Source organism: Meleagris gallopavo, chromosome 11 (genome assembly GCF_905368555.1).
Source record: "Meleagris gallopavo chromosome 11, MGAL_WU_HG_1.1, whole genome shotgun sequence".
NCBI lineage: Eukaryota > Metazoa > Chordata > Aves > Galliformes > Phasianidae > Meleagris > Meleagris gallopavo.
The window spans coordinates 10,155,849-10,175,489 of NC_139414.1; the positions used below are offsets into that span (position 1 = coordinate 10,155,849).

Sequence of the window (19,641 nt, forward strand, 5' to 3'; positions counted from 1 at the left end):
TAATGTGATTTTCATTGTCCCTTAGGTAAACAAATGCTCTTTGAAAGTTAGCATTACAGTCAATTATCATTCCCCTCCCTCTGGGTACTTCTGTGACCAGCTGTGACATAGATAGAAGGAGAACACCTTCTCAGAACAGAGAAATCTTCTGTGCAGCCAGCTACTCCTCTACTGCCCACCTTTAGGAATTACTCCTTTTCCTAGTAGTAGAAAGAACAGTGTTCACGAAATAAAATAATTGGGTTCTTCTCTACAACAGATCAAATTTTTTAAGTCATAGCATATTCCTATTCCCCTCTACCACTAAGAATGGAGGGTAAAAGGTTTTGTGGTTATGATGCAGGTTTTATGGTAGTAGAACCAGTGCTCTGCTTGGATCTGAGGCAGATTTTCTTAAACAAAGTTCAATTTGACCTATAGATAATGACAACTAGCTATCTACTGATAAAGTATAGAAAATACTGTCAACGAATTTTCTTCATCTGACCCTGTAAAAGTTTATGTAAATGTCAAATCTGTATTTGCTGAGAAACCAAGCAGATCCCATTGTGAAGTGAAGGTCAGGATGATAAGTTTTGTCAAATAGCCTTCACTAGGAGAGCCATGAACATGTTTGGCTAGGAGGAATGATGCTAGTTTTATAAAGCAAAAGCTATTCAAATGAAGTCCACCACTCTATTAGGATGACCTGAACCTATAGAAATCGAGAGGTTCCTCAGTTCTAGGTCTGTATTTATGAAAAATAAAAGGTCAACCTTCATTTTCAGAAGGGCTCTGCCAATTTTTTTAGGCATGTAAATTAATAGGCTGTATTCCTCTCGGCTTTATGCTCTGACTTTCATTGTACTCTTGAAGCACTTAGAACAGTGTTAAGACAAAAGACCACCTTTCTGTCTTCTGTTTTGGATGTATGCATCCTTTGACAGTAGTGAACTCATGAAATGTAATGCTTCATCACTTCATGAAAACCTACAGTCAGCCATAAATCAATATTTTATTTTTTCTGATTTATCCCCTCCACTTTCCCTTTGCATACCTTTGAGAAGTGCCATTAACTGATGCTAAGACTGGTTGATCAACCATATATTTGAATGCATGCATATGTTATGGTGAATCAGACGCCTATTTCAATATTGTAAAATAGAAAACAGCTCTTGAGTTTCTCTGCTGTCAGGAACTGCACTATTTTGAATCACTGATTGCTGGAATGTTCTTAGATTTTTTTTTCCCCATCATTTGTACTTTTGCTTAGCCTTATTGGTGTTTCTGTTTTTGAGGACGCTGAAATAGTTGAATTCAGCTCACAGCTATTTGAGCCAATACCAACAGTGCCTGTTCAACAGCAACCACTGAAGTGGGAAAAATGCCAGCGTACAGACAAAGCTTCCAAACAAGGCCTATTGAGGGTCTGATCCATATTCTCCTCTGAAGGCATTGTGAATGCCCTTAGGTTTTTGCATCCCAATAATAGCTTTCCGTAAGGGAGTTCAGTTCAACAGTACTTTCTAATACATGGCTTGTCATTAATTTCCCCATTGGCATTCCTGGTAATAACCTTAATTATTCTGAATTCCTTTATAGTCTCATGGTTTTACAACAACACTGCTGTGATTTAACATTAATAACAGACCCTTCCTAGGAAGGAGTATCAATTTCTTGCTTAGGTAATGTTATAATTAGCAACATCTTGCTGTGACAATTGCTGCTATAAAAGAAGTACCATTTATAGATGGTATTACATATGCAGTGTGTACTGCACACACATCCAACCATCCCAATATATGCTAAGTGCCTGGGAAGGCAACAGTGAAAGATACACATGCATAAGAACATTTGAAAATGTTTTAGATGTAATGTAAAGTATTTTTTTGTGCATTCAAGGCTGTAAATGAAATAGCAGGAGCCTTGGAAGAAGGAATTAAGTTATGATTACGTCTGTTTTATGAGCTTCCAGTACTTTTATATCATATTTAAGTCTTGTCTATACCGTTATGTATTGTCAGCCAACAAACTATAATTTCATGCTTGAGTGGGCTGATAAAAGCCTAGTCTTCTGCTTCTTTCTATGTTCATGCTGCACTATGCTGTAATAATAGAGTGAGAAGGGGAGGGAAAAATAGAATTAAAAATTGTCACAAGGAATAATAATCAATATCCATCAGTAAAATCTACTATAGTAGATACTATGGTAGCTTGAGCAGCAGTTTGTTCTGGTCAATACACTGGGATTTCATTCAGTACACTAAGCTTTGATGCAACTGCTTCAAGTTCTGTACTTTGACTTGATAGGAACTGTAATAGACAGCTATACAGGTAGAAGGAAGCTGCAGAACTGCAAAGTGGTTTTTTCAAGTAGGAATTTTTCTATTTGTAAACTGTGTCTGCGCTAGAATATTTGACTACAGCTATTAACATAGTACTTCTTCATAAAGTTTGCCTGTAAAAGAAATCCTCTGAACTTTGCTCTATCTTGTTACTGTATTTGCTGAATTTCTTTCATGCTAAAGCCTAAATCTTGATGCTGTCAAGATTTAATGCTACAACTGTCTACAGTGGCTTAATGCAGCTGAAAAAAAAAAAGCATTAACAGAAAAATGAAAGTGGCTCTGCAGATTGGATTGTCTGACTGGGGCCTTGGTTGTATGAAGTGCTATGTACTTGTGGTGCTGCTTTACAACTTCTGTACTTGGTAATTCTGGAAGGAATGGCTTGAGTGTCTCAGCTCTTGGGAATGGGCAAAGATTGCCTAGGCTGGGGCACGGACTGCTCACCAACAGGCACAAAGTAGACTGGTGCCTGAGGACAACGGGATTCTTTAATTTCAGCTGCTAGAACAGGAAATTGGTCAGACCTAGTAAAAAACCTTCAGATGTTATCTCTGTGTCTAAAGGACTGGTTAGGTGACATAACAAAGCAAGACAAACCAACAGAAAGCTATGGCAGAACACTAGACAGGAGTTTTAACTCCTTTCCTGTCCCCTCTGCTCCCGTGTGAAAGGCACATTAACAGCCAGTGCTGAGCACCCTGAATAAGGCAGACTCCAGAATCTTCAGTTCCACTTTGACTTTTTGTTAATTTTCTGAACTACTTGGTGGGCTGCTAGTCCCTATGCAGTTGATGAGCCTTGGAAACCTTTCAGAACCATAAAACAAACAAACAAACAAACAAACAAAAACAAAAACAAAAACAAAAAAACATTTTGGCTTTTAAAATAAGCTTTAGAGCTGTTTTATATGGAAAGATTAAAATGCCATATTTTGTTTATGAATAATTTTGCTTTTAAAATTTTGAACTTCTTGTGGAATGAAGATTGTACTTTTTAGCTATTGGAGATTTTCGCATATTTTAATATATTTTTACATGAAAGAGAGCAGTATAGTTGCACAAAGACTCATACATTTATATTGGGGCTGTTAGTCTCTGTGAAACATTCTTTTCATTCACTTGTGATTCTTGTTATCAGAAATTGAGAGAAGCCCTTGAATTGAAAAACAAAAGGTATGCTATGTCAAATGAGCTAAGATGTTACATATAAAAGCAGACGATTCTACACTGAGTTGTTTCGAATAAGCTGAAGCCCAAATTCTGCCTTAGAAACCATGCAAAACTCCTTCAAAAATCAATGACCATTTGACACAAAGTACAGAAAATAGAACCTAGCGCTGCATGTCTCTGAAGGATGGGAACAAGGATTCAATAACAGCTCACAAAATGTTTTCTTGGATATTGTGGATCTCTTTTCACACAAAAGCACTTCTCCTTTTCTCAAATCACAGTAGCAATGACATGCTTGCCTTTTTCACTCTTACCATGCCTGCACTGTTTAATCATTATTTTGAACATTGATTTTTTGAAATCCCATTCCCTCATTTTTCTCTACTCCTTCCTTTATAGGCAAGAACAATGTAAAGTACGAAGGACTTAAAGAAAGTTTTAACAATGGTTCTGCTACCACTGAAGTAAAGAGAAAATAAACAACAAAAAGTTTGTTTCCAGAATTATTTAGCTTGTATATTATTTTGTATTGCTCGAAGGGATAAAGATAGAATACAGAAAAGAATCTCATCTCATCTTTGTATTATCTTCCTTTGTCATTTTTTAATTCGTACTTAGCCTATTCTTTGCTATATTTTTCAGCTCTAAACATATAAATAGGTCTTTTCACAATGTATGATTTTCAGTGTCAGGATGAAAAACCTAAATAGTAAAAATTTCAAACTTCAGCTTCTTACTTCTGATCCTTTTGATTATAGTTTGTGGAACCAAAATTCCTGCAGCTCGCCTCTTCCTTCAGGATCATAATGGAGAAAGGCTGAGTTAAAAGATTCATATTGTGCAATAAAAATATCACGAAACTATCACAAATAGTCTTTCTGTATGTCTTTTGCAAAGGGAAGGTGAAAAGGACCGTGCATCAAATACTATAAAAGAGCCACAATTTTTTTTAAATCTCTTTCTATTTAAATTTTTGTTTGTAGTTGGCAGTTAAATTATGTTTAGTAATAAAAGCATAGAATCATAGAATCACCAAGGTTGGAAAAGACCTACAAGATATGCAGTCCAACTGTCCACCTATCACCAATAGTTCTCACTAAACCATGTCCCTCAACACAACATCCAAACATTCCTTGAGCACCTCCAGGGTCGGTGACTCCACCATCACCCTGGGCAGCCCATTCCAGTGCCTGACCACTCTCTCAGAAAAGTGGTATTTCCTAAGGTCTGGCCTGAATCTCCCCTGGTCCAACTTGAGGCTATTCCCTCTAGTCCTATCAATAGTTACACGAGAGAAGAGGCTGATCCCTAACTCATGACAATATCCCTCCAGGTAGTTATGGGAAGAGATAAGGTCTCCCTGAACTTTCATGTAAAAATACTTGGGCAGGAAAAGAGAGAAGAAAAGGGAGTTCTCATGGATCAGATGCTTACAAATCCTCTCTTTTAATAAGTTTTGAACTAAGTTCAGGTAGTTATTGCTAGTAAAAAAATGTCCTTTGGTTTCCTGTCCTTCTCAAGTCCGTAGCATTTGAGAAAACTTTATGATTAGTCAGCTGCTCTTGTGTCATTGTTGTGTTATGATGTCCACTAAAATCCCTCAGCTGGGGTTTGTGTTTTACTCTCAGATTTTTTTACGATCTGCTTGTAAAATCTGCAAAACAGATTCCTGTGCTTGATTAGCATCTCTTTACTCTGAACCCTACCTTTTCTGATAGCCAATTCTACATTACTGTTTCTGTGAGCTACCTGAATGTCTTGCATTGAATTTTTTGATGCTTCTTTGATTGGTAATGAGACTGAAGTCTCTCAGAGAGGGTTGTCTTTTCTCAGTTTGGAAGCTGTCCAGCAAAATAAGGTCCAGTGTCCAAAGCTAGGACACTGAGTGTCATTTTACTGCTACTACCATAGTGATAAAACAATCAAATCAAAGTAGCAGTAATTAAAAAAGCTTTAATTCTATGGCAGCTAAAAGAAAATGATATGCACATGCATGTTTACAGATTCCTGCCTTTTCTTTCCAAAATGTTTATCTCTGATATGACAGTGGTAAGTTATCCCTTAAGGAAAATTCATTTGAAAGCCACAGAATTCTGAATTTTAATTTGATTGGTAGTTCACCCTGGAATGGAATTTTGCCTTTGGTAGTTTTTCCATTTTCTCACAAGCATAAAAAAGCACTTATCGTGCTTCATAGGCAGCCATTGTGGCTGTTTTATCTGTGTACAAAGGACAGCAGAAATAAAAAGTTAGGTGCCCTGATAAGTTAAGGAGGAGAAACTTTTGAAGTCTACAAATAACACAATTCCTTTTGGCTGATTGATTTCAGGTGAGTGTAAAGGACACAAACAACCTTTTTCTTTAAGTGAACGGTACACATCTGAATGACGGATAACTGCAGTTCAAGTAGAAACATTTTTGGCAGCTGTTACATGGAGAATTGCCTCACTCAGAAGCAGACTCCTGTTTCTATTCCGCATAACCGAATGTTAGTTCCTCAAAGTCAAAAGAAATCTGAAAAGAAGAAGAAACCTCCCCTTGTACTACTCTATTTGTGACAGTGTGCATAAGGGTATCAAAAAGCAAAGCTCTGAGGAAGCCAGACAGCTGTGTTCCTATGCGGGTTTGGTCGCTCAGTGCAAGGGATGCAGTAGATGTGTCACTGCAATACCTGCAGTACACCTCTGCCAACTGATTCCTGCCTGACCTCTTATCAGCCCTCATGTCTGCCAGAAATAGGCAGCAGTAGAGCTCTGCTCATTTGGTCTTGGATGACCACAGCACACAATTCCATCTTACCCCGTTGCCAGAAAAGAACAGACTTGGCTGTAGGTGGGACCAAGGCTTATCTCTTGCAGTTTAACACTTCTTAATTGAAACCTAATAGCATGTGAAGCCATCCTCTGTTCCTTTCCTTCTTACTTTCCTTTATTGTACCCTTGCACTTATTTTCCTTTTATAAAGTAAGAAATTTCTTCTCAGGACAAGCTAGAGTGTGATGAGTAAGCTCACATAATTATCCTGCAACATGATATGAACTTCTCCTTATGAAGAAGGTGAGCATTTGTGGAAGGAAAAATCTTAGCAGAGCACAATGTTCCCTTTTTCATCTTCAGTTTCAGTTATTTCTTCATTTTATTGCATTATTGTGTATTTCAGCGTAGCAGTCCCAAATACTTTCTCCTCAGTGCAATTGCTCCACAAAAAGGGGGAGAGCAGTGCAATCACCTTCCTGACTGATGCTACAGAACAATCAGTGAGAGCAACAATGACACCATGTGAGGAAGCCAGGATTACATGAATACAGAAGGAGAAGGAAGCTTTGTGTAATAACATATCAAACCAAGAATAGCAGAATAAATTTAGTCCAAAGTAGTTGGAGAAGCAGGTAAAGGATGGTTATAGGACACATTTAGATTCATTTTACCTTCATTTTAAGGAGGCGGTTGTGACAGGAATAAAGGCCTTTGTAGAAAAGAAAGAATTCTAACTCTAGATAGGCAGAGATTAGGCAGCAAAAAACAGCAATGCTTATAAGCAAGTAAAGAGGTAGAAGACTGAGAAGAGCTAAAGCAGATTGCTGCCAGTTGGGAGTAAATTTACAGTTTCATTGTGGGATGCATCTGGGATGGGAAATCTTTGCTCACCACCTGTTTGAGCTCTGCCCTTACGTACTCAGGTCTTGTCCCTGCAAGATGAAATTCCCACTGACTTACTTGTTCAGTAGCTAAACTTGGCTACATCTGCCTTGAAAAAACAACAAAAACAATACAAAGGTGTATTATGCTGTTTATTTCCTAAAAACAAATTCACAAAGTATTTTGTGTTGCTTTCCTCACATCTCCACTTGCCCGTAGGAGTATATCACAGCTTCAAATGATAACTCACTCTAAGTTGTAAAAGCAAGGAAGCTGAAATAAATTCAGTGGAATTATCCCAATGTCAGATACCAAGTATTTTGTTTTGCATTTTACTTGTTTAAATAATTGAGATGAAATTCCAAGAGCATACGTTGAGCTTACTTAAGATGGTTTAAATGATCTCTTCATTTTTCTTATTCCAGTATAAAAATTTCCTAGCCTAGATTTCAGAGAATGGTATGTTTTTCTTAGGTGGCAATACCTGATTCAAAGATACTTGCTTAAACAATCCTTATTGAATCCAGCTGGCTCTGGATAAGGCTTCTACTTTTTTATTCAGAACAAATATAAAATTTGATTCTCAAAAGTCTTTTTTTTTTTTTTTTTTGTATAATTCTACCCTAGTCTGGCACATTGTCACCATCTAAATCGACTGGAATAAGTGAAAATCATTCAGAATGACAGCAAAAAACAGCACCACTTTTTGGCTTCTTCAGTGACGTTTCCTCCCTTTTGCTTTTTGGCCACAAAATAAACAGGCATAAGAGATGTTACTGCCAGAAAAGTCAGCAGATTTGTGTTAATGCCTAAGAGGAAATTCCTAACTGTAGAAATGTCACAATCATGTATACTTTCAAAGTACATTTCCAGATAGATGGTTATTTTTCACTATCTTATCTTTGGAAACCATATCATAATCCTCCGTGCAGTCTTTTACTGGACATAAACATGGTGCTACATGACAATTTCTTCTTTAAAATTTAGCAGCACAGCTTTGTAACGTTAGAGAAAAACAAACCTAGAAAATCTGTGTGGATAATTTGTCTCCACAAAAAGAGTGTTATCTCAAAAAATACCATACTGATGAGATGCTCAGTGCTGTGAGTCACAGCATTAGTGGGCTGAACCATTATTGTGTACGGATATATATTTTCACTATTTTTAAAATTCGAGGTGTTTTATTTGTAATGGAAATACATTTTAGGATAATGGCGTGGTTGTAATATTTGAACATCTGAATTTTGAAGAAAGCTTATGACTTAAAGAGGTTGATACTTAAGAATGCGTTCTTTTTATGACTCGTAAAAAAAATCACACTACTATAATATTTTCTTGAAATACAAAAGAATTAGAAACTAGAATTTGTACAAAAAAGCACTACAAACTCAGATTCAAAATCACTTTCTAGATAAAATGTCAGAAGCGAAGATTTAAGATCTCTGCCATATAACCTTTGGGAAGACAGTAGTAAAGAAGACCATACTTTTCTCTTCTGCTGAATTCTACAGTCTTTTCACTTTTCAGGCCCTCTTGTCCAACTATTTCATATCGATTTCTCTCTTTCCCTTCCTCCTCTGTTCCTTGATTTGTAGTTCTACCCTTGTTGTCTCTTTCATTCTTTTTTTCTAAGTCATACCTTTGTCCAGTTCTTGCCTTTTGCTTTCTTATTTCTTTTTCAGAGCACAATTATTTTTTTCTTTCTCCTTCCCTCCCATTCATCTATCTCTTCCAACCTATAGCTTTTAAGATAAATCACAACCACAGGCTACTCTTTCTGAAAAAACAGAGGCCTGGATGGTAGCTAAAGTCAGTTATTCTGGTACCCAGCATTAATATTTAAGCATGTCTCCTGCTTTATATTGCATTTACCTACTACTTATAAGTATCCTTAAGTAATTATTCTAAGAAAATACTAAGAGCTTTTTGGTCCTTGAAACTGCTCTGATAGATGAATTAGGTCAATACAATTATTTATAACCAGATCTATGTTGTTTGTTTGTTTTTTTTCCCTGTCAAAAGACTCTTTGAAAGATAACTTCACTAGAATTTTTCTTAGGAAGCTGAAATATTTCATCTTAGTTCATTGCAGATCATATCAGAAAAACATAACTGGAATGTTAATTTCTACTCACTAGTGCAGGACAAAGGAATAATCAGTAGAAATGCTACTGAATAATGGAGACTACTAGTAAAGCTTTGCCCATTTAGCTCCTTAGTTACTATGCTTGGAAATTATCAGGACTTGTACTGTATTCATTTTATTTTCTGTTAATAGCTAAGGCATGATTATTATTCTGGGATCTCGCTGACATACACAGAGCCTTTCCAGAGTGAATTTGAAATGGCAGTAAATCAGAATGGTTGCTTTTACCATCTCTTTGCACAGGTGTTAATGACAGCAAGGGTCACTAATGCTGATGTAAAGAGAAAGAGAGCATGAGTGTGAAGAGAATATGCTCCCCCTTTGCTTTAGGGAAATGTAGATATGAGTGTTGCATCAGTATAAATGTGGAAGAATGCAGAAAGGTTTGGAAGTCCAGGAAATATGAACTATGAGCTTCCTGGAAATCCTGCTGTAAGGCACAGCTTTGCATCTCAGCTGGTTCTTGCAAGCAGCCTCACCACTGCACTTCTCCTCTAGAACTTCTTTGTATTTGAACTTTCAATATTTCTTCTCCTTGCAAAAGTATAATTGATGTCAACGTCTTTAGTTTTTGTTTCTGAAAGTATAACCACTTTTGGGTATTATGAAAGTGCCAGTTGTAATGAAACTATCACCTGCAGCTTAGAACAGAAAAGGATACCTGTGATCAAATACATACCAAACTCTGAACAGCCACGCGCTCTCTGCTTTGGTTGTATTTTTATCCAAGTTACATGCAGTCTGCAAATAAGAAAATAAAAAAGTGAAATGCAATTTTATGACAAAAAACATGAAGTTCCAATATTAAAAAGACATGTCAAACCAGTAACGGTTTACTGCATTTTTTTCCCCTTTTAATCTGAAAAGCCTCTGTTACAGGAGTGTCATCTCTGCAAATTGGTTCATGAGCAATTTGGCTCATATAACACACTTCTCATTATATTGTATACTTGATGGAGGAATGCAGCATTTAGTTTTATTAATTATTCCAATTTTTTTAAGCAGCTGAGAAGCCCTATATTCTAAGATCAATAAAATGACATTTTGGTCTAATTCCTATTGTGGGATTACTTCAGTTTACTCCTACAAGCTCAGATGCTGTATGGCTAACCAAATGTCATTTCTGAATGAACTGTGGTATTCTAATAACCATGACACTGCTTTCTGTGCTGCTCTCCAAGAGTGAGAGGAACACAGAAATATTGGAAAAGTAGGGCAGTCATAAGCACCAAAATGCACTGACTCAAAATACTGCTTTTCATGCTGTAAGCTAATTCTGGGATACCCTGCACAGGTAGACAGGCTGTCATTTTACTGAGAATCATAATTTGGAATAATATATTTGTGAGAGTCTTCTGTGCAAAAATAGCTAGTTTGGTCTTGCTCTGGGCATCACATTAATACCAGTGGCATGATGGAATTAGGAATGGGACTGTCAGTCCTCTAAAGGATATTTTCTTATTTTCTTGTTTCTGTTTTGTTGGAAGTTAGATTTCTTTGTAATAGAATGCTTTTTCTTGTGCAGTTTAAAACTGCACCAATTTATCTAATTATTTTTCTTCTAACCTAACACTTTAAAAATTATTTTCCCATGATACTTAAACATGCATGTAAATGGGCTGATGATAATAATATTAGTGTTCTGATCCTGTAACTGTAGGGTCTAGTTCCAAGCCATCATGGACTTGGGATCTTTGGTCACAAAGGAGATGGACAGAAATTTCTGCAGCAGATCTGGAGGCCTCTTATTCTGGCTGAGAAGGGGGGAGTGTAGAGGCTTACTTTTCACACATTTGCTGGCTTTTAAATATCTTATTCTTGAGTGGGTTCAGTCCTTCTTGTACAATCCCCTGAAGCTCTAATTAATGGCACTAAGTGTTGGCAGGTGGCTCACAGCTCATCTGGCTGAGAGATTAAGTGGCAACAGAATACAGTGGCACTTGATATATTACTTATACGAGTTCTGCGTGAGGTTTATGAATATGCGCTGTGCAGGATTCAGATTGAACTATGATATGAGCTAGTAATACTTATGAAGAGCCAAAACGTGTTCTAGTTTAATGCCATTACAAGTAAAACAACTTGTTTCACTGTGAAGAGATGCAACACAGAAAATGTGAAGTAGGTAAATGAAATAAAAATATTATATATTATATAAATACAAAAATTATAATAGATAAATATTAGAAATAAAAGGAAAGCAAAAAGACAACAAAGGGGAAGAAAAGAAAAGAAAAAGATGAGAGAAAAAAGAGAAAATTTAAATAAATGACCTGAAATTGATCGAACAACTCTGATAGATACTGAGTTAAAGCAAAGAGGGCTACAGAGAATGAGATGGAGATCTGCAATAGTAAAAGATCGAGATCTCGAATAGAAAAAACTCAGAGAAATGAAAATAGAAGACCACAGGGTAGAAGAAATCAGTGCAGCAAAGCTATTTTCCGAAATAAAATTTATACCGTAAGGATTACTGCCATGGACATGTCAGAGCATGAAATGTGTTACATTTATTTACACCTCCTGAATTGCGTTCCTGAGTTTTGTCAACAGAGATAGGTGTTGATTCACAGGGCACAGCTGGGCACTTGACATGTTATTGTTACTCATAAACAATTATTTTCATTTTTATTAAAAGAAGGAGGAAACTAGATGCCCAGGGTTTCTGGAGAAATCAAGTTTTCACAAACCATGTGCATTCGGTCAATTTTGTACCACTCAATTCAAATAATTCTGTTATGTTTCATGGCTCATGACTGCTGCAAAGGAGAATGGTTCTGAAATTAAATGGTTTTGAAATTCATGCAAGAATACATAAAGGTTAACAACACAAATAAAGTTATGCATCCTGTATTCAGCCAGAATTTGGGCAGAGGCATTGCAAGAAGTCACCAAGAAGGGTGATATTTGTAACCTGTGCCTTCAGCATCAGAGAATATCAGTATCACAGCTTGGTGCAACAGGGTGCTGTACCAGCCATTTGCTAGGGACTAAGATGTAAAACTAAAGATATGATCAGATATGAATCAACGTTTTCTATTATTTTCAGAGAATTTAGGCATGTGAATTCCATTCAGCTCAGTGAAAGCTGAGACCCTAAAAGACTTCTGATATATGCAAGTGGGTAAAGTTTAGATGTTCAGTCTAATAATATTTTTTATGTATTTCCATGTGGATAGAGTCTCTCATTCATTTCTTGCCCTAACTTAGTATCTACATTTTTCTAATTGTTGGGTAATTTGCAGTTGGGCAGTTTGAAGGAATGCTTGGGATGGCATTACCCAGAAACAGGAACACAGTATTTGGCACTTTTTTTTTATCTGTTGTTTCTGTTTTTGTTTTTTTGCTGTGAGAATTTGCCAACTCTCATACTGATTTTCCTTACTCCTCTTAGCATGCTAAAGGACACCTTACCTCTATGTGTACAGACTCTTACAGAGTTACAGTTGCAGACAATGCTGCATCTGAAAGAATTCTATACAGGTGTGACAAAATAGGGAGGGCGGCAGACGACCTTCAGCAGCTTTTTAAATGAGCTTTTTTAGTTTAAAGTTTTTATGTTCAAAATACAGACAGATTTCTATGTTAAAAATTTGTTCAGAAACCTGACCTGCTGGGACAGAACATTGCATGCTTTCCATTTTTATTCCAGGAAATGGAAAGTTGTTCTGAAATGTTGCATTTCCCAAAAAGTCTCATCTGGAAAGTGATAAATAGCTGGATTTATGAAGGCTACTTTTCCACTATTCTGCTTATCAGAATTCTCAGGATATCTTCGCACCTTTTTATAATTTTCTTCAAAGCTCTCTAACACCTTTAGTTACAAAATATTCATGAAATACATCTCCTTTTCTGTACCTTGTACTATAGAGACAATTTGCAGTTTACTTATAATTTGCTGGTTTAAAAAATTTCCAGCTATAACGCTTTCTTTGTCAAATGTTCTCCTTCTTGAGTGGTTCAGATTTATGCAGCACATACATCTGAAATCACAACATACCTGGTTTGCAGCTTCTGCTTTCATATCTTCATCTGGATCTACACCAACTCTGTTTAAAAAAAAAAAAAAGATATGGTAATGTAGTAATGGTCAGATGTATCTCTGAGAGCTTTGTGGAAAGAAATGTTCCTCTTGTGCCTTACATTTCCTTCCAGATGAGAAAAGCAGAGAAGAACTGACAAAACATTGAGATCACTTTTCAAATCAGGACAGTTCTTAATAAGTTTATATGAACATGACAGTGAGGTTAAATCTTCACCATATCTTGTAAATGACAGTTAAGTCACCTGAGGAGGAACTAGAGATTAAGAGGTAAATGGAGGAGAAGACAGCAGAACTATGGAGTTTCTTGACTGTGCATGGCTTGTAGCATTTGGAAAGTGCTTTGCTTTACAAACAAACCACAAGGGAACAAAGGAGATTGCAGTGGGTGATAAGGAAGATGATGAGAATGTGAGTGGCATTTCACTATTACAAATAGGAAAAAAAAGTTGTATGAGAAAAGTGACATGGAAGAAATGACATATTTTGAGTATGGCTGATGCTGAGAATGGAATAGAAATTGCAATTGAAAGGTGTTGTGAGCTGAATGATGAACGACAGCTTCTGATGATGTTCACACCAAGAAAAGAAAGAGAACAGTGAGGGGTGACTAATAACAAGCCTTCTTATCACAGGAACCTGAAATCTACAGCCGCAGCCAACAGCCCCTGAGTGCCTCACAAGCTCCCACACAGTATTGGGGCCACTCAGCTAATACAAAATTTACTGATACAAAGAAAATGTATTCTTACACCAGATGTTCATCTGAAGCCACTGTACTGTTTTTCTGATGGTCTTACTCTTTGAGTGTGTTTTTGCTTTCAGAAATATAAATTTTAAAATCATATTTAATGTTAACAATTACATACTCAGCATTCTTTTCTGTAAATATTATGCATACACTCTTCAGTTAGAGACAAGGACAGGAACTACATCCACAGTAGACACTTTTTGTGTGTAAATACTGGATGCAAGAGTGAAAAAAGATTTGTTTCTATCACAGCTTTTGAGTCTCAATGAACTGAGCGCTTTAATCTTTTTTTTTTAAATAATGAATCCGGTGCAGACTCAACAAGGAAATAGACTGCATAGCTGTTTATTTTGCTTCTTCGTGTCCTGTTCCTTGAATTGCTAGAAAAGTCTTCTGACAGTACTAACCTATTCATTAGTTTGGAGTAAAGCAATCTAGCTATTTTCCATTCCAGTAATGGAAACATTTACAGGGGAAAAGAAAAAGGAATATGCCTGAAGGTTTAACCATCAGTCTGACAATGACCTTGTTACTGTCACATACGGAACTGTGGTGTCTTTGTCTATGCTCAACATTATAAAACTCAGCAGTGTGAGACAGTCCTGTGCTGCAGTGATGGCTGAACTGCAGAAGGGTATGGAAATTGTTATGGCAGGAAACAGTGGTGCAGGTGGAGGTGTGATCATCCCAGGCTCATAAAGTGGGTGAGAATCAGAGAATCCAAGTCTCCTGAACCCAATCGTATATCCTGTTTTTCAGACTGTGCTTACTTATTGGATGTGTTCGCTGACAGTGTCACTTGGCTGACACAGAAAAACACTGGTAATGCAATAGTTAAGGGTCAGCATAGTTCTAGAAATAATATAAAAGAAATAATACAGAGAATTCAAAGCATTTATGCATGATAGGTATAGCTGAAAGACTCCAGCATAAAGTTCCCCATGCCCTGTTCTCCTTAATGAGCTTGACTTGACCTCAAAGAATCAGTCTCCTGGGACAGAAGTAATTTAGCCTTCATGCAGTTCCGAGTTTACTGGAGTTGAGAAACTGCCAGTTCTGACTGATTGTGTGTATGGAGTTGTGATGCATTTATTACAGAATGAGCTAAGACAACAGAAAACATTTCACCCGAGACTAAAAGAACACTAAGAGAGAATGTAAAAAAGACTAGACAATGGGATCAACAGGAACCAGTTTCTGGCTGCTGGACTGACTGTATCAGAAATATAACTGTTAACTAATCAGGAACAATAGGTATCCACTGGCATAGAAAAAATCCAGGCTCAAAGAGTTATGCAGATATTTCTTTCCTGTGGTATGCTATATTTTCTCCGTATGAATACGTATTACGTCGAGTCCTTATGGCTACAGAGTTAGCTAGCACTTCCGCCTTGATTGTCTTGTTGACAATAGATTATGATAACATGGCACATATGAAGATATTCACATGAAACCTCTTTTTGTGAAGGAGAATCCCAGTATTGAAAATTAGTGTGGATAGCACTATCTTATCCACTGATGCAGACACTTGAGAAAAAAAAGCAAAAAAAACCCAAACTCATTTGCATTTTATAGTCAAATTTCTTAAAGGATTAAAATAAAAAATAGATTGCAAAAATGTGAATGTTAGTGATTCCATTAAGTGTGCACTAAGCAGACTCAGTTCAGTCATTCTGAAGCTGAGTATTTCCTACCCGAACATAGGCTTGGAAGCCTCACGTTAGGCATCTACCATTGAAAATCACAGTCTGCAGCAATTAATTTGATGAACTTGATGTGAACTAGAATGCTATTTTTAAATGGCAGATATTGAACAGAAAACATAGCAAATTACACAAGACAGTCAAGAAAACTGAAATTAAGATGTTACGTGCTTCAGGTTTCTATCCTTGACTTCTGCAGGGTTGCAAAATCTAGAATTCGCAAACTTAAAATTCATGATCAATTACAATGAAGACCCCTAAGAAATATTCTACTGTTAATGTTTGGATAAGTGTCACTTTTAGCATTCTCAATTTTCCATTTCTGTGAGAAGTCAGAAAAGTATTTTCCACATTTAGTATTATTTTACTTGTCCTTCCTTGTTGCCAGTTTTGTCCCTTCTGTAACCATGTTTCATGGCTTGTATTATCCCTCTTCCAACCTTCTGTCCCACCTTCTGGTTTTTCTGTACTCCTTGTTCATTTCTTCTCGACTCCTCTAAAAATTGTATGTTTTTATTTCCAACTTTCTGATTTTGCACCTTCTAATTCTATATGTTAAATATTTAGGCTAACATCTAAACCAATTTATTGGGATTGAAAATAGGCTAGATGGCTTTTTCTGTGACACAAATCTGGCTTTTGTCATTAGAACATTAGTACCACTGAGATCTTTACATTTTTTCCCTCCTTTCAGTTAAAATGTTACAAAAGATGATTTTTTATGCAAGAATCATTGTTTACCATGATTTGACTCTTTAGAATACAATGAAACAGAAGTATAATATGAAAAACTTATTTTTATAGCACTTAAGGAAATGGTACATGGCAGATTATTTCAGTATATAATACTACATAGGGTCGGGAGATACAAAATTTGATTGGATTATTTTGTAGATCACAGGTGCACACTTCTGTGAAACAAGCCTACCTATTCAAATAAGGAATGTCATGTCAAGAGCTGTGGTTTGGTGCAGGATGGTGCCAGAGACAATTTGCTGTGCATTGAGAGAAACACAATTAAAAATAATTAAGATTATCCTGTTTTTCCACTGATAACTTAAAAGAGCCTCCACAAGCTCTGCTTTCCTTCCCCTTTGTCCCACTGGGGAAATCTCTTCTCATCCTCTCTTTTCAGACATGGACTTCTTTAGCCCCAGAACTAGCTGAGATTACTTCATCTATAAGCCCAGAAAGCAGTCTGGTTTTATGATAGTATAAGGTGATTTATTCCTTTGTTTTGAGAATATGAGATATGGCGTTTTACTGAACAGATTTCTCAGTACAAGCTCGTTCTTGGGTATCCTGAGATAAAGTGAGAGGCCAAAAGGACTGTTTGAAGGAAGCTGTAGGGCAGCGCAAGTTTCTTTTCCCCAGCAAATACTTCCTTCTGTGTTAGTACACACTGGTTCATGTATTTGTTAAATATTTCTGGTTTTGAGTTGTAATGTTTACAAATAAGATGACAATTTGTTAATTTCAGATTGCACTATGATTTATTCCAGTTGCTGCTAATCACAATGAAACATTTTTTTTCCTGCTCCACAATTGTACAGTTAGGTTAAAAAAACATATTTATTTTAGATTTTGAAGTATCCATTAGTATGCTTTTTCATTTTTGCATAGGCTTTTCTTTTAGAATTTATTAGAATATTTTAAGAATGGTTTTTGCTGAAGTGTGCACATTTCAAGTAGGATTTAGATTTTAAGACACTTTTTTTCACGTAGAAAGAAATGCAATGAAGACTTTTTAATCAAATCTGTGCAGTTTAACTACTGTATGTATTTTGGTGGGCTTTATAATGTCTTCGATATTGAGGAATTCAAAATCCTGAAAGCCAGTCTATGTTGCAGTCTATGTTGTTCTTTCTGCCTTTCCATAATGGCCGTATCAAAACCCGGATTTAGACATTGTTCAAAGTTTCTATATTCAAAATCCGGCACTGAAGCTTGTGACTGCAGCCAGTTTCTAGCAATTAGGCCAAAGCGTTGCTAGGAACTGTGCACTGGCCTGCAGAAATACCCTTTGCAGTTTTCAGTATTTAAATCCCTGTGTGCTATCAAGTGCGTCGCTTTTTTATCAACAGTCAGAATGCATTTGATTATAAGAGGGTTTTGTCGCTGAATACAAAGCAGTCAATAACATCTTTTATGATGTGGTTTGCAATGAAAATGGATGGAGAGATAAATCCCAATTTGTCAAGGGAACCACTAGTAAGAATCACAAAACTAATCTATAGGAATACTGAGTACAAAATTACTATTCTGTCAGCAAACTTTTCATTCTCGCATTCAAATTACCACAAAGCTAATGCTCTAGGATTAGATCTCTGCTTTCTACAATAAAGGAATGGAAAAAAACAAATTGTGTTTTCATAAGGATCTCAGAATGTAGAGCAGAATTTCAGTTCTACACCTACAGTTAGGATTCTCAGCCCTCACTCACTTTAGCTGCCGAGAAATCTCTAAACAGAGATATTTCCCTCAATTCTGAATTATAAATATAGAAACATTATTTTTGGGCCTGTTTAGGCTATATGTGTTTGCAGAATGAAGCAGTCCAGTGCCTGGTTTACGCGCACGGGATCATGTTCGTAGTCCCAGCTAGTCCAGTTTGCATCTACCACATACTCACACAAGTGAACTGTGCTCCAGTTGAAGAAAACAGGACTACTTTAAGCTGAAAAGCTTGAAAAAAGCAAAAAAATGATAGCTTAAACATGATGATAAACAAGTATTTTAATCTAGGCCCTTTTAATTTTATGGCTAATATATTAGTGTCCTGCAAGGCCAGCTCCTATCAGTAACCTCAACCTGAGATGGTTCCATACCACACCTCCTAGAACTGCCATAATTACTGGCCTGAGAGTGATACAGATGGTGGTACTGTCCATTATCCTGCTGAGGCTGTTCTGCTGCATCAAACAGTGTTCAAGCACTGACAAAGCCCCAGGAAAAAGTTCTATTAATTTGTGTATTAAATAATACACCTAAAAGCTGCATTAAATAATGCAACAAGAGATACAATTAACAAAATAGGAGAAATGTCTCCTATTGTAAGAGACCTGTCCCCGCTCTAAGTGTATGATGGTGAATGTGTACCTGATGGCACATGATATTATAGAACTGTCAGATAAGGGTCAGAATTAGCTAAGTCTCATTTACCTTCTTCAGTAGGAAAAAGAAAAGAATTCAAGAAGTGAAATCTGGCATTTCTTTCCGTGTCTGATCTCTTATTATAAAATGGGGATAATAATAGTTGCTCCATACCATTGCTCTTCTGTCTTGTGTATTTAGGTTCTAACTGGAGGCTTTACAAATATACCCTGTGTTTGTACCAGTTCTAGCTCAGCAGAGCCATGATTTTGTTCAGAGCCTTAGGAGTGCTGCTGCAAAATGATAGCAATAGTGGCATACTTCCCAAACTGTCATAAGTTTCAATGGAAGAAGTAACCTCAGTGCACTTGTCTCAGTCTTCCCCTGGCTGTCTTGGTGCTACTAAAACAGTCTGTAAACTTCAGCTTTTATCTCAAAACCTGTCCAGATCATGAAAGGCTTTTTGAATAAGTGATTTATAACCCAATTTTCAAAGCTGGTCATTAAACTGAATTTGCAACAGGAGTCTTGAATATTTTTGCATGAATAAATCTGAAGCTTGTGGCTATCCATCATCAGCATATTGCATTCAGTACAAATTATTAACTCTAAAATACTAGAAACATGAACAAAATACAGAAAAGATTGTTTCACCAACTCTAGTAAATCATAACAATTGAAATAAAAGAACCCAAACACTTCATGGTAAATAATGACTGCTCAGGCCATGATTCTAGTCCAGATGGCAGTAACTGTGATGTGTATGCCTAAC

At 36.5% G+C, this 19,641-nt stretch overlaps 1 protein-coding gene across 5 annotated transcripts in view; it reads right to left on the reverse strand.

Moving 5' to 3' along the window:
* The window catches only part of SLC9A9 (solute carrier family 9 member A9), a 175,981-nt gene that overhangs the window by 40,651 nt on the left and 115,689 nt on the right, over positions 1-19,641 (reverse strand). For 2 of the 5 annotated variants that reach the window (XM_085232522.1, XM_085232523.1), the window contains exons 13-14: positions 13,281-13,329; positions 9,942-10,021 (exon numbers count right to left, since the gene is read on the reverse strand). In XM_085232522.1, coding sequence (XP_085088648.1) covers positions 9,942-10,021; positions 13,281-13,329 — 129 coding nt within the window. Of the gene's footprint in view, positions 1-7,273; positions 7,408-9,941; positions 10,022-13,280; positions 13,330-19,641 lie in introns of those variants that run through there. The other 3 variants (XM_085232525.1, XM_085232526.1, XM_085232524.1) reach the window with 2 other exon arrangements.